This window comes from Centrocercus urophasianus, unplaced genomic scaffold (assembly GCF_019232065.1).
Source record: "Centrocercus urophasianus isolate 14NV4802_14NV808 unplaced genomic scaffold, USGS_Curo_1.0 seq_18, whole genome shotgun sequence".
In the NCBI taxonomy this organism is placed as follows: Eukaryota; Metazoa; Chordata; class Aves; order Galliformes; family Phasianidae; genus Centrocercus; species Centrocercus urophasianus.
The window spans coordinates 12454740-12469940 of record NW_024884733.1 but is presented as its reverse complement, the minus strand read 5'-3'; the positions used below and the strand labels follow the sequence as shown (position 1 = coordinate 12469940).

At 34.8% G+C, this 15201-nt stretch overlaps 1 protein-coding gene across 6 annotated transcripts in view; it reads left to right on the top strand.

Moving 5' to 3' along the window:
* The window catches only part of PTBP2 (polypyrimidine tract binding protein 2), a 46657-nt gene extending 33226 nt beyond the window's left edge, over positions 1-13431 (top strand). For 2 of the 6 annotated variants that reach the window (XM_042819165.1, XM_042819170.1), the window contains 7 exons: positions 2657-2852; positions 8178-8332; positions 9752-9785; positions 10229-10321; positions 10660-10876; positions 10968-11045; positions 11189-13431. In XM_042819165.1, coding sequence (XP_042675099.1) covers positions 2657-2852; positions 8178-8332; positions 9752-9785; positions 10229-10321; positions 10660-10876; positions 10968-11045; positions 11189-11321 — 906 coding nt within the window. In that variant the 3' untranslated portion in view covers positions 11322-13431. The remainder of the gene's footprint in view (positions 1-2656; positions 2853-8177; positions 8333-9751; positions 9786-10228; positions 10322-10659; positions 10877-10967; positions 11046-11188) is intronic. The other 4 variants (XM_042819168.1, XM_042819171.1, XM_042819169.1 and 1 more) reach the window with 3 other exon arrangements.
* Positions 13432-15201: the final 1770 nt, after the last annotated feature.

The window sequence follows — 15201 nt, the reverse complement described above, 5'->3', positions numbered from 1 at the left end:
ATCAGATAGGAGGCATCACTTTTGGAGCAGCCCTTGCAAACATTCGAACGCCACTAATGCCATCTTTTGGTTTGATTACTGGGAGTAATGCTGTGCATGAAAGTCATCTTGACCCAGTATGAGTTAAAAATACCGCATATCTACTGAGTTTCTGTTGGACTTAGTCATTTGAACCTAAGATGGCATGTAGCTGTTCTGGAGTACCAATAATTAGTTTCTCAACAGAAGTTCTTTTAGGGTCTGACTCCACACTGGAGATGCCTTCTTTCCAGTTTCTTTGAGTGACTGCTTCATGGTGGTTCTTCTGCTAACAGTCTGCAGAAAAGACCTCTGCCAGGTTTTGTCACCATAAAATCTAATGTGAGCTTCCTGTGGTCATTCTCTAAACAGAAAGCAACAGCATTTCCAGTTAAGATATTTAGCTTCAGCACAGTTACCCTTTATTATGTTAAGGATTTTCATGCCCCCTGAATCCTGAAGAAGATTATTGTGCTGAAATGATAGGCAGTGCTTGGATCAACTGACGAGTGCCAGATTGTGCCCATTGTGTTAGAAAGCCCAGCAAGTGCAGTAATAGTGTTTGTTTCCTGGATGCTCCAGCTTTGTAGTGAAAAATGTGATGTGTAACTGGTCTTTTAATGAAAGAACTGCATGCAGAGAATCTTAGTTTTGAATAATGGTCTGTGGTTTATAAACACTGTTTAGCCACAGAAGCTTCTTGCATCCAAGGCATTTGTCTGAAAAGAAACAATTTTCGTTCAAATACTTATCCAAAGGATACACTAAGGATGCATCTCTCCCAAGAGAGATTTACAGTATAACCTTTGAGCTGAGTTGGAGTATGTTGTGTGAGGATCACATTTTCTTTTTTTAAATCTTAAACTACTGTGATGTATCCTTTTGAAAATATTGTTTCTAGTTCCTTTTTGTAGTTTCACTGTGGCTTTTGGTTAGTTACGTGCTTCTGTTAAGTATTGACCTGTTTGGAAACTACAAACACAGATTGTATTTTGGCTTGCTACTTTTTTTTTTTTTTTTTTAAGGCTAAGGATTTTTATCAACATCCTTCTTCTAGCCATAAATTAGAGTCTACAGACTCCACATGGAGGTATAATGAGAGTCTTGATTGCGTTTTAAATACTTAGTGCTTTCCTGTGATTTGGACTCAGCTAAAAAGGAGCTGCCTTTTGGTTCCAGTCATACCTAGTTTTCATTATTATAAGAATAATGTTTTCTGTGTGATAATTGTGTCGTTCCAGAGTAAACTCTAGTTGCGTAAACTGGACTTAATCCCTATGTTAGTGGATTTTAGATGATAGGCTTTGCATTGCCAATATTCTTTCATCTGAATTTCAAGCAGAAGTATTTGTTGAGACAAATATCTAGATTGTCAAGTTTTTTGTTTTTTTTTTTTTTTTTAATTTATTTGCTCTGTGTTCTTTTATCTTCCTACTATTTGAAAGTTCTAGTAGTACTAACTTATGTGTTCTTGTACATTGGCTGCTAATGCTGTTAATTCTTTTAAACAATTTCGTAAGCCCTGGTGATATATTACCTGAGATAATACATCTTGTAGGAAAGGACAACCTTGATAACCCAGACAGAGTGAGGTGTCTGTGGGACATTCAGTTCCCAGGTGCATTGCCGTATGAAAATAGCTGTGATGCTTTCCATGGCCAATGGGCCTAATAGTTTTGTGCAGCACTTAATTCAAAGTAGTTCATCTTTTGAGAACTTGAATGTGTTGGGAAGTTTTGTAGGTATAACTAAGCTAGCTTGCTTTGGTCCAGAGCTGATGTATTTTTGTCTAGTATTACTCAAGAGAAACAGAAGATTTAACTTTCGTATTTGAAAATCGAGAGTTTCTATTGAATGATCTGGGTGTTTCTTGGAAACATAAAATAACTTTAAAAAGTTTTATTCTGTGTAGCATTAACAGCTATACGTTACTATATGAAAGCATGCTCAAAATTTCAGATGGAATTAAATTAGTCTGGTACAGAATGATAATGATTGAAGCATATATTTAGGTCTTAATGGAGAATGTTTCCACATAGATGTGGTACCATGGTAAGAGCTGGTGTGAATTCTGTTGTTAGTAGGCATCCACTAAAAAGTAAGAATTGTGAAAATGGAACTTTTTTTTTATTATTAAGGTCTAGCATTAGACTAGAAGGTAATGTTTTGGGTTTTTTTTTTTTTTTTTCTTCCTCAATTTTGGCACTAATTCTAAAGGGAGAGTAAAAGGAGGCAGGAACAAATATGCTGGTTTGGCACAGAGCCATCTACTTTATGGTGTGTAAACCTAGATTTTTTGATATCTTAAGTCTGCTTTTTATAGACTTCTAGTGTGATTATTTATTTTTTTTACTTTTTGAGAAATGTTTGGCATTTTACCTGCATTAAAGCTATACTGTGAAATACATGTTAAATTATATTCAGCAGGAGTTTGACTGTGCTGATTTCTCTGCACCTTGGTGCATGAACAATCTCTTGATAAGAGAAATAAACATCAAGCATCCTGGAATCATGTTAAGAGAGGTTAATGCATTGTAATCTTAATGGGTTATAAGCTAGACAGTAAGAGGGATAAATAGTTAAGTACTGACCAACCCGTATTGTGTATTATTTTAAATAAATTGTTTCCTTTTTGCAGGCCCTGGATGGTCAGAATATTTATAATGCTTGCTGTACTCTACGGATTGATTTTTCCAAATTGGTGAATTTAAATGTCAAGTACAACAATGATAAAAGCAGGGACTACACTCGTCCTGATCTTCCATCTGGTGATGGACAACCAGCACTGGACCCTGCTATTGCTGCAGCATTTGCAAAGGAGACTTCTCTTCTAGGTATGACTCTGACTCTATTGTTATGTGTTGCAAAGTCCTTGATGAAGATATTAATTAGTCTTAAATTGCAATGGTGTCCTGAAGCCTATTAGGTTTACATTGCAATGTGAATTGTAGTAATACAGTTGCATTATCTTCAGAAGCCCTGGAGAAGTGAATGAGAGAATGCATGGCAAACGATAAATAAGCTCTCACTCTGAATGCATGTCTTCAACTGCAATGTTGTCCCTAACAACAGAAAAATAAAAGGGATGTGACCAAGTAACTTAAACTGCAGTTCTTGAAAGTGTCCTGTGACTTCAGTGAAGTCAGTCATATTTATCTTGGTTATTAATGGAGATCTTATATTGGAAGAGAGGGAGGGACCTTTTCTGATTCTGCTAATGACTGGTTGGGTGAGTTTTGTGTATCTTAACTTTGCTTCATCTGGCAAATGCAAGTACTCTGATCTTTGGGTTAGTTTCTTTCATTTTTATTGCCTCAACTTCACGAAAGGGTTCTGTTAATATTATTGTTACCTTAGCCAATCAAATAGTTGTCATAATGAGAATTATACTTGTTTGAATATGGAAGTATGAGGCTCTCTATGGAAGAAAAAAAAAAGGCATAAAACACACGACATCAAAATGGAACAAGAAAACAGAAAAAAACTTGAAAGCCTGAATGGGTTTATGACTGTGTTTTTATTCGCATACTCAAAAGGAGAAAGGTGAGAGCAGCTGTAAGTTCAGAGAGTTGTAAGATGAAGGTTTGGAAACTATGATGTGTGAAGTATGGCAGAATGATTGCAGTGACCTTCCTCCTGCTTCTTTTTTATCTTCTGATTTTATATTTGTATTTGCTTTAGAATTGTCTTCTCTAATGTCAGTAGTGATAAAGATAGCTTCAGAGTGTACTTAGGTAGATTATCTGCCATTCAGTTTTCACTGATGGTTCCCAAAGGGTGTGCTTTGCCACAAGAGTGGAGCTCCATTTTGAGCTCGATGTGATGCTCCTCAAGTTCTAGTGTGTTTGCAGCAATGCTGTGCTGCACCTGTGGCATTCTTGCTAAAACTCTTGCAGTAGCCGTTTTTAGTATATGTGTATGAGATCTCTTAGCAGAAAATGTGATAAGGCTTCAGTTTTAACCTTGATTTCTGTTACATTATGCTGTTAAATAGTGGATTGTTGTACAGCTTTCATGCTTTTTTCTAAAGTGTATAAAAATTCGTATGTCAGCAGTGAGGTTTAGGTTAAATGTTTTATGAGTAGAGTTTTAGTGACAGGATGACACTCTTGTATTAGTCTTGGTGCTTCAGTCTTTATGATTGAATATCATGTGTGTGTATGTATACCTCGGTTACATTCTGCATGAAATTAACCCTCTTCTTCAGAAACTGTAACTTCGTGATGTGCTGTAGTAAAACCTAAAATGTGAAACTTCTTGAGCTATTGAGCATAGATCTTCAAAGAACCTCCTATTGCCCCCCAAAATCCTTCCAGGCTAAGTATAAGAAGGCATAGAGCAAAGTAATGAGTACCAGGAGGTAGTGATTACTTGACATAAGGTCATAAAGAAGTTTGTAGCCCAGCTAGGGACTAAATCCAATTCAGTCACAGTTTTACGTATCTACATTAAGATGATTACTTCTATTACCTATTATTTTCACCCATAATTTTTAGTATAGCTTTAATTTGCCTATTAATAAAATATCATTAGTAATTTGTACTTGAGAAGTTGCACAAAAAAAAAAAAGCTGGGAATAAGTAATGCGTGACATGCTGTGTTGAGGATAAAAGCTCAATGGCTAGGAAGAGGGGTCTATAATGTTTGTATGTTTTCATTAATATCCAGAAGAAGCAAAAGCCTGATTGTTGGAAGCTAAAATTAAGTTAACGATGACAAAGCTTTCCAATAAGTGCATTTCTTGATACAGTATCAGCAGTTTCTAAATAGTTGTAGGTAAGTCATTAAAAAATCAGTGAGTTGAGTGATATCAATAACTATAATCTAAATTTTATTCATAAAACAAGATTTTACTTCTATCGAGTGGCAAATTTTAGAGACCTATAAAATAAACCCATAAAAAATGCAAATCTTGTGATATCTCTGACCCTTCCAGGAAATGAGAGCTGTGTGCTGTATAACCAAGTAGAAAATTGTTGCACTTGTAAATTATCCAGGCTTTCATGGATTGTTACTTGTTCATATACTGCCTCCTCAGCTGTGATGAAGCTAAGTTGTCAGAAATCTTGGAGACTGTAAATTGGGCATATTTTCAATGAGTCTTACTATCTTTTGAATGAAGGGCAAAATTACTAATGAACCAAATGAGGCTGCTTTCAAATGGCTGTCGTGGTCATCATATCAGAATTAGGCTTTCTTTTTTTATTTCCCTGGAATGTGTTTCTTTTTATAAGTGAAGTAGAGAAAAGTTATGGAAGATCTTCCAGGGAAAAAAAAGCCTTTTGTGTAAATAGCAGCTATATTGTAATAGCAGCTACATAAAAATGAAATGCTAAATAAAATGCTAAACAAAACCTACTTATAATTGCAAGATATATAATAGTTTAACTTCAATTTAGCTGTTTATTACTACAGCTAGAAATTTGCTGTTGTTACTGCTCCTACAGTATTATTTCTTGCTGTCTTTTCTAGGTTTTTTTATTACAACTTTTCATTAATTGCCTCTTCTTAAAATTCTTATTAAATGAATCTGTTTCAGAGGATAACAATTGAAAACATTTCTATATAAATGCTGTTAAATTAATCTTTGCTTTATACTTCATCAGTAGGACCAAAAAAATCCTGTAAAAAGTTTAATACTATGAAGAATTTTGACTTTTAAAGTATCAGTAGTGTCATTATATCCAATTACAGAAAAAGCCTTAACTTGGTTAGGCATCTTCAAATTCTTTTATTTCTCAACGTGCTGGACTAGCTTAGAGTTTCTAAAGTTATGGAGAGGTGCTTCAGACACATTAAAAGACTTGAAGCATGCTAATATTTTGACATTTTCTCGTACCTAAATGGTTGCTGCTAAGCTAGTACAAAGCAAGTTGTTAGCTGAAAATCTGTCATACTTTTCCATCATTCTTCGCATTTGTGTCTCTGTGACCTCCACAGTAGCTGAGTGTAAACAAATTTGAAAGTCAGTATATGTGATACAAAACACTTAAATTACATTTCCAAACTATAACTTGTAGAGCAGAATTTTATTTTTAAAAACTCTTACTTGAGAATTTGCATTTTATATTCCCAGATTTTCCTTTGTATCACAGTCTGCTTTTGGCAGTAAGCTGCTTTGTTTCATCTGGAAGGGTAATTTTTTTTTTTAACTGTCTCTTTTATAAGTAGGTTTTTCTTGAAAGCAAAGCCATATTCTTCAGTTTTACCCCAAGAACAAAACAAATATTTGTGTTATATATGTATAGGATTGTACTTACACTTTCCTGTATCACAGAATTGGTTTTAGGAAGCAGTAATCACCATGTGTTTGTTTGCCAGCAGTGGTTTAATTTGATACCCTCTCTCTGACAGATGCTGTTACTTCTATGTTCACTCATAGAAGACCTAGGACAGCCTTATAATGGACGATCACGTGTTAGCATGCCTGAGAGAAGTACTTTCCTAGACCAGAAGTGGCTAGTGCTTGGCTTATGTGCTGAAGCGTATTATGTATCACTTTATTTAATATAATTGGCTGCTGTTTCCATAGACCATCAAATACTGTTTGAAATGCTGATAAGGGCTTTTGTCTCAGTGGAAGAAGGACAAGGTTTTTCTTTCTGTTTTGTGTTACAGACAGTTCCACAAATATCACAAGTGATGCAATAAAAAGATTGTGTTTATTGCCTCAATTCAAGTAAATCTTCCCTTTATCTTGTCCTGAGAGATTAATAGAATTTTCTAAATATTTTAATTACTTAGTACTTTATATATCTCTGATTTGGTCTACGAATAGTAGTGCTGTGCTATTGATTTATCAGAAAGCATTCTGTATCTTTAATTTCCTTCTTTTTGGAGGGGGGGGGGGGGGGGCCCCCCTGATTTTTGTTTTTATTTTTGTGTGGGCTTTGACAAGAAATGACCAGAACGTATTTTTTAAATCATAATTGATCAGTAATACTCTGTAAGAACTTTAGAAAAACAGGGATTTATGTCCTGTTCTCTTTGAGAAGACATTTGTCCAGCCTGGGAACATCTCATTTTTTTTTTTTCAATTGTTTGATTTTTCATCAATTTGTTTAGCAAAAGGTAACTAAAGAGTAGAAATAAATATAGATGTATTTTCTAGATAATAATGGTAAAATAACCTCTTTCCCCCCCATGGTAACAACCTTCATCTCCCTCCATGTGATACTAAATCTGGGGTATTTGCCATTAATACAGATGACTGTATTTACTATTTTCTGCTTAATATTTGGTCATTGACTGAAACTGAAGAACTTTGCTTTTTCCTGTTGTCTTCCTCTGAAATAAATCTGGGAAGAAAGTGTTGCATAGTGTAAAAGATGATATTTAGGCTGTCTACCTGGTGTGTTGGAAGACTGGTCAGAAACTTTGCTAGCTGAGCATCATCGTACAAACATCTGAAATTTTGCCAAAATGTGAAATCGGAGAAGCCAATTTCAGAAGAGAAAATAAAACACTTTAAGTTCTGTTCCTGTTCTTTTTACATATTTTGCTACATAAATGTCCTTTTACTGGACTCTGAAATATGCAAATAAGAATTTGACTAAAATATGATAAGGATATTCTTGTATGGGCTGTCTGCAGTGCGCGTATGTTGCCGAAATCTTTCACAGCTCCCAGAATTAGCATACTTGCCAGGTACAGCAGTGACATCACCGTGAGAAGCATTCAGATTTCTGTAGGATCCGAGTTTCCTTGGAGGAGTGGTAAAGTGATTTTTTTTAGGGAATAAGGTTATTATAAAACCAATTTGCTGCAGCCTTGTGTCTCCTCACCTCATTTATGGTGTGAGAGATGGATAGGCCTTTTCTCTTGACCAGCTCTGGAGTATGAAGCATGATGTTGAAGTGAAAGTACCTTTCAAAGGGTGATATAAATACAGTGGGGAACAGTTCTGGTGCACAAGAATGCTTATTTGAAAAGAGGAGAGAGTAGTTTTTATACCTCATCTCTTTGAAGATTTGATTTGAATCATATTTAATATTTCTATCCCTCATGTTCACTTAATTCATTTTACAACTCTCTGGACATCTACAGCAGCTAGAATGGACTGCTTTCTAGAGTCATATTCAACACTTGTACTGATGTAGGTGCTGTTTTCATAAGCGACTTGTGTGTGTTTCGTAAAATATGCTTTATTTTAAAATTAGGGCTTCCTGTTGCAGCTGTTCCAGGAGCTCTGAGTCCTCTGGCTATTCCAAATGCTGCTGCTGCAGCTGCAGCTGCTGCTGCTGGCCGTGTGGGAATGCCTGGAGTCTCAGCCGGTGGCAATACAGTTCTCTTGGTTAGCAATTTAAATGAAGAGGTCAGTGAGATAATTTGACACTGTTTTTTCCCCTCTTTACCCATACTTCATTGGTCATCATTTTATTTCTTTGCATTTGGCCTCTTACGTTTGGATTTTAAGCTCATGGTATTTTTGCTGTTATATTTATTACCTTACTACTCTCCCAAAGTTAATTTTGAAGTCTTTGTTAAATACTTTTGTTTTCTGAGGTAGCTAATGACTTAAAATGTGCTTTGATAGTTGGCTACCTGTTTATTCTTAAAGTATGGTAACTATTGCATGTTTGACATTTGAATTGAAAGTTTTCTGTTTTATTTTGCAATTATGATCATTTAAACTAGAATTCCTGTTTTGTTTTTTCTAATTGTTTGCTGCTTCATTTCATGCTTGTATCTCACATTGTAAGGTCTTAATTTATGTGAACTACTCTAACACATTTTTCTTTAAAGGTTCTCCCAAAGATCTTGACGAAGCTCTTCCAGTCTCTCTTAGTAATTTTTTTCATTGCAGTTTCTCATTTGTCTAAAAATAATAAGGAAAAATTGACAAAGCACTTTCACCTTAACTGTATCTTTCTTGCTAACTTTGAAATCTAAAGGAGTTTGTTTGGTTATGCATCTTTACCGTCCTTTATTTTTATTTTGATGGCTGTGAAAGCTGGTATGAAATGTGGGAAGTTTGTTTCAGTCTAGCTGTTCCATTTTTAACTGGCCTCTGTCACTAGAAATCATTAAGCTTATTTTATCATCTGGTACTATTTTGTCATCCACAGTCTTGCATGCTAAAATGTTTGAGGTCAGAGTGCCATTTTGGAAGATTATTTTGCCTGCATTTCATAACCAGCCATGCTTATGCAGTTGAAGTTTAAATTTCAAAATTTCTATTGCATGCTTTTTTATTTATTTTCGTGTTGATGAAATGCTGTAGTTTACTCTTGATATGAATGTACTTTACCCATATTTGTCTTGGGTGACTACATTTTACTCAGTTTTTCTTGTACAGTACATAAACCAACCATTTTCTGACCAAATTCCTGCATTTCCTATGTACTGACCTATATTTTATTTTTTTGTTCCCCACTTATTTTTTTTTCTTCTGCATTGCTGTTTCCCCCTCCCCATTTCATCCTTTTCCCTTTGTGTTCAACTTCCCTTTCCTTGTCTTTGCCCAAATTCCCATGCCCCTCCCCATTTTACCCTTTTCTCCTCGTCTTTGTCTACGTTCCCTGTCTTCATTCCCTATGTTCATGCTTCTGTGCTTGAACAAAATGTTCCTCGGACCAACTTGCCCCAATTAACCGCCTTGAAACCATGATCCATGACCACCTCACCATTCTGCGGGAACCACCCTTCGTTATGGATGATCTGTTCATCTCCGCTCTTCCTCGACTCTTCTCTCTTCTTGTCTTACGCTGCTTGCTCTTCTCTCCTTCTAAAGATGGTTACGCCCCAAAGTCTGTTTACCCTCTTCGGTATGTTATTGTTAGCACTATACTTTTATTATTGATTTGATTTTGTTCTGTTTTGTTTTTTTTTTGTTGGTTTTGTTTTGTTTCACCTTAATTCTTATTTGTAGCTAGCACTTTGGCTTAAAATTCAGTAGTAAATCTTTTGCTGTTTTTCTTTTGCTGTTTAAAACTCTCCATAGACACAGATTTTCTTTTAATGCATGCTAATATATTTTGCATGGTCTTTAATTTAATATCACTCACATAGCTTTGAGGGTTTATCAGAAATTCTTTTCAAAACTCACTATTCAAAATCTTTATCTCCTTTATTCATTTGTGAGAGTGTTGAGTCCGAGCGAGTGATCTTGTTGCTGTCTGAATGTTCCATTGGTATGTGAAAATATGTAGCTTAGTTGACTGGCTTTAAAATAAACTTTTTCTTTTGGGTTACCTTTGACTTTGAAAAGGTGTTTATGGTGATGTGCAGCGTGTGAAGATTTTATACAATAAGAAAGACAGTGCTCTTATACAGATGGCTGATGGAAACCAGTCGCAGCTGGGTAAGATTAGATTTCTATTTATATTCCCAAAAAGTTAAGCTATGTAAAATGAGGTGAACTGAGGGTGTTTACATCTGAAAGTTCTTGTATCGTAGTTACTGACAAGGTCTGAAATCTTATTTCATCTACATGTATTTCAAAAGCTTGACAGTGTAGAATAATTGAAAAGTTGAAACTGGCTTTCCAAATCCTCATGTACTCTACAGAGATAGTTTTTGATTAGTCCTCTAGCACACTGATTTTCTTGTGGTTTTTCTTCTTGTTTGAAGGGCTGTGTATAATGTGTCACATGCTACTGAAAAGCAATACTACATTGAGAAACCTGTTGTCTCTTTCAGCTATGAGCCATCTTAATGGACAAAAAATGTATGGGAAGATAATTCGTGTTACCCTTTCTAAACATCAAACAGTTCAACTACCTCGAGAGGGTCTTGATGATCAAGGGCTGACTAAAGATTTTGGTAATTCACCTCTGCATCGTTTCAAGAAACCTGGTTCAAAAAACTTTCAGAATATATTCCCTCCATCTGCAACGCTTCATCTATCCAATATTCCGTAAGTTTTGCCTGTCAGAAAGCCTGGAGTATTTTGTGTTAATCATAACACAGTGAATTAATTTCTGATTCTGCTTGTTTTTTGTCTGTAGACCATCAGTAGCAGAAGAGGATTTACGCACACTGTTTGCTAACACTGGAGGCACTGTGAAAGCATTTAAATTTTTTCAGTAAGTAATTTTTCTGTACGAAGTTTTAACAAAAGATAGACTAATTGCATTTTTTCCTGTGTGTCTTAAGTGCCTAGGGCATAGCAAAAATTAGGAACAACTCCTGTAGTGTTCGAGTTCCTAATGCCGTTATTTTGTTTCAGAAGAGATCACAAGATGGCACTTCTTCAGATGTCAACAGTAGAGGAAGCTATTCAGGCTTTGATTGATCTTCACAATTACAATCTTGGAGAAAATCACCACCTGAGAGTTTCTTTCTCTAAGTCAACTATTTAAAAAGGCAGATTGAAAATGAGGGTGTATTGCATTGTTTGGTGTTGTCACCTATTGACTGTTCCGGAGAGTGGGGACCAGAGTTTGTCTTCTATTTTTGGATTTTCTTTCTGTTTTCCATGCTGTTATCATTCCTTGGTTGTTTAAAAAATAAGAAAAAAAAATTAAGAGCAGTGATACTAACTGCTGTTGTCCAACTGTTGTTTAGATGAACCATCACTTTGTTTAAAAGATTTCAAGTTAATACCACAGTTTTTCAACTTAGTTGACATACGTGCCTTATAAAGGAAAGCTAGTAATGCTGGAATTGCGTAACTAGTGAAAGCGAATTTGGTTGTGTGGGGCACATTGTTACATGATAATTTGAGTATGTTTAGGCAGGGGTGTGTAAAAAGGTTAAGCTTTTGTTTCTCCTGCTTGGAATTGATTTCTTTATCTGCTGGCTTGTCACTTAATTTTTATTTGGTAAGATACATTGTACTGAAAGAGTAAAACATTGCTATTTGATTTTGCTACTTTTTGCTTTATGCTTTTTTTTTAAAAAAAAAAAAAAAAAAGAAGGCCTTTAGTATTTTATGATTCTGGTCTAGATTCAGTTATGAATGTAGGCATTTGTTACAATTACCAAGGTGCAGAATATTAATTTCTTAAAGGACAAGAAGTGACTTCTGTGACTTTGAGCCCTATGTGGAAAGCATTGTGGAATCTTAACCTTTTTGTACACACTCTTGTGGGATGTATCATATAAATGTCAGCACTAAGTAATGTCTTGTTTGTGGCTGAATATTTTTCGTAGATGTTTTTGAAGTTGACATGACTTATGTGCATTTAAATATATATTGCCATCTTTAGTTTGTAATTAAGATATGGAATATGGTTGTGGATTTCTGAGCATGTACAGACTGGTCAAGCTAGTTCAGGAAATGGTGCATGTTTTTTTCAATGATAAAGAAAGTTCGCTGCAAACAAACACTTGCAGGAAATTTTGTGGCAGTTTTTTAAAACTGACAACCAGGTGGGACCAAAGTTTATGTGCCTTTAGTCTTAATTTACCTTGCATTGTAATATTCAGTTTTAATAAATCTCTTCAAAATATTTTATATTTAGAAATTAATCTGACTTTACTATAAACATTGCTCAGAATCTACAGATCCAGTTAATTTGAAAGCAGTTCTCTGTCAGTCTGAACTGTTACCTTGATTCTGTTTAAATGACCAATACTTTTTGAAATTGATGTACTTAGTTTCAAGATTCATAGATTCTGTTATCTATGTAGAGAAAATGGTCATGTATATTTTCTATTAGTTGAGTTTTTACATCTTTAGAATTGTAAAATTCAGTATAGTTTGAAAGTGGCACAATTAAAAATTAATTTTCTAACAAAGTTGGGAGGTTTGACGGTTGTTTAATTTCATTTTGTGTGTACTCTGCTTACCTCTGTAGCATGCTCAATAAACACTTCTGTAGCTCTGTATTCACCTTTTCTGTCTTTCTCTGCTGCTTTCTCTCTCCTCCTCCTCCTCTTTGTTTTTCACTTCTACTGTGCTTCTTAATTCATGTTTATTCTCTGCCAGGGTGGGAAAAGCATAATAATTAATAATGCGATGGCTTTTAGCCGTAAATCTGATGCTGTGAAAAATACCAGATCTTTCAGAAAGATAGTGACCCTTTTGCAGGTGTATGCAAACAAATTAAACATTTCCCACCCTGTTATAACCTATTGCTTTAAAGACATAACTTTTATTGTAGTTTGTTAGCTTTCTTTTTCTATCTTTTTAGTTTTTAAGCAGATGTACGCACTAATAGGTCTCAGGTTTGCCATGCTCTCTTGCTGCAATTTCATTTTTCATTTTTTGTCTGCTAAAAAATTCCTACTAATCATACAGTATAAGTATGCTCATGGGATGAAATAACAAGGTTGGTAGCTTGGTGGACCATGTGTTTCTAGATCATGATATTTCAACCCTTTAGAGACATGGGTACAAGTGAATGTAAAAGCAGTTCGGGCACTTTAATAGTGTTTCAATGTGCTATTTTGGGTTGTCGTTCTTTTTTGTTTCATGTGATTGTTTTTCTCAATTAAAAATAGGATTAAAATTTTTGCACAGCCCCCTGTTAAGAGTGAGTGTGCAATTTGGAAGCATTACGGAGGCAAAAAGCTATTACACTTTTCAGTTCAAAGCATTTTTTTCTGTCACTTCTCCAATACAACTGCTGTAGATTTATTGATGTCCGATTGCTTTGACCCGTTGCCTGGCTTTTGGGTTGGCTCTGAAATCATTAAATAGCTCTCAGCTATTTAAAAGTCACAGTATAACTAAGGGGGGCTTTCATTAGTCTTCACTGTGTGAAACAGAATGTATTAAGCTCTACCTGCTTTATCAGGGATACACCCAGGTTCTGAATTCTATTTCAGATACCACAGTGATCACCTGAAATACTGGTAAAATCAGGCTTGTCCATAGATTAAAGTTCTGAATCAAAATATCAAGCCTGAAACACCTACAGGTGTGAGTGCGACTGTCTCACAGCTGTCTTGAGCAGTACATGTGGAACTCACGAAGCTGTTCTCTCAGGTTTCTCATCTGTGCAGTATGATGCTATATATGTGCTAAAATGTTTCATATTTCAGAGCATGGTCACGTGTTTCATATAGAAATATGATCTGAAACTTAGAATTCTGTGGTACTCTGAAAAATCTGTCTGCAGTACTTGAATGTTTTCAAATACAGAGTGGTGCTTTGTTTTGTTTCCTGCTTTTGATAGTTACTTCCTTAAAATAGGTTTCTGTACTTTTCTCAGATTAAAAAGTTCTGTGACAAAGGTCTCGAGAGAGAACAGATGTTGAATTTGATTTGATACAAATTCAGTAGTCTTTGTTCTTTTCATATTTTTATTTGTATCAAAATTCGTTATGTGAAAAATTGAAAGCAATTATTGTCATGAAAATATGGAAGAGGTTTTTCTATGAATTCAGTGAATAAAACCACTGTTTCTTTGTTGATACTTAATCCTTAAAGGATATTGTTAAATATCTTCAGAAATGCAGCTTTTATATCCAAACTTTCCAAAGCATGTTGGTTCTTCATTTTGTATGTTAATTTGTACGTTTTTATTGTAAAACATATACATGCAGTACATATTTTTTAAAGCTTCAGGATGTGAAAATGCAATGCATCGTTATTAAAATTATGGATAAGGATTGTGAATAACTTAATCCATTCCATGGAATGGGTCTTTAGATCATTACTGGTGTTTTGCCATAATGTAGGCATATTGATAATCCAAACTCACTCTCAGGTTTTTAAAAAATGTTTTTTTGACATTGAGAGAAAGCGATTACTGATTTTTATTTTCTTCACAAATTGTTTGGTTTTTGACAATGGAACAATGAAATGGATTAGATGATGTCCAAAAGTGTTAGTCAGGAAATATCCACTGGCAAATGCAGCACACAGATGAAGTAAAATAAAACTTGATAGCATTCTGACTAACAATTGTGGTAATTCTAATACTTCTGAGTTAAGTGAATGTGATTTAAAATACTTGTATTTATTGTGATTCAGTGTTTTATTAACAGGCACCTTTGCCTTGCAGGAGTAACAGCTCAAATGACTGTTTTGTAGATTGTTGTTTTTAATGTTTTACAGTAATTTTGTTTCCTAAGCCTTCTTAGGAAGAAGTTCTCTTTGATTCATTGTAAGTTTCCTTATTTGTTATAGTGTGTCACTGCATGAGAGCAATGATACTGATGTTTATCTTCAGAATTTAAGGCACTGTGATTTCATAATGTAGTTTACTCCAGATGATTTGTTGAATTCTATGCTTAGAGAAGTGGTTCTGGTAGAACACTAGAAAAATGCATGGAGGATGTTTCTGTACA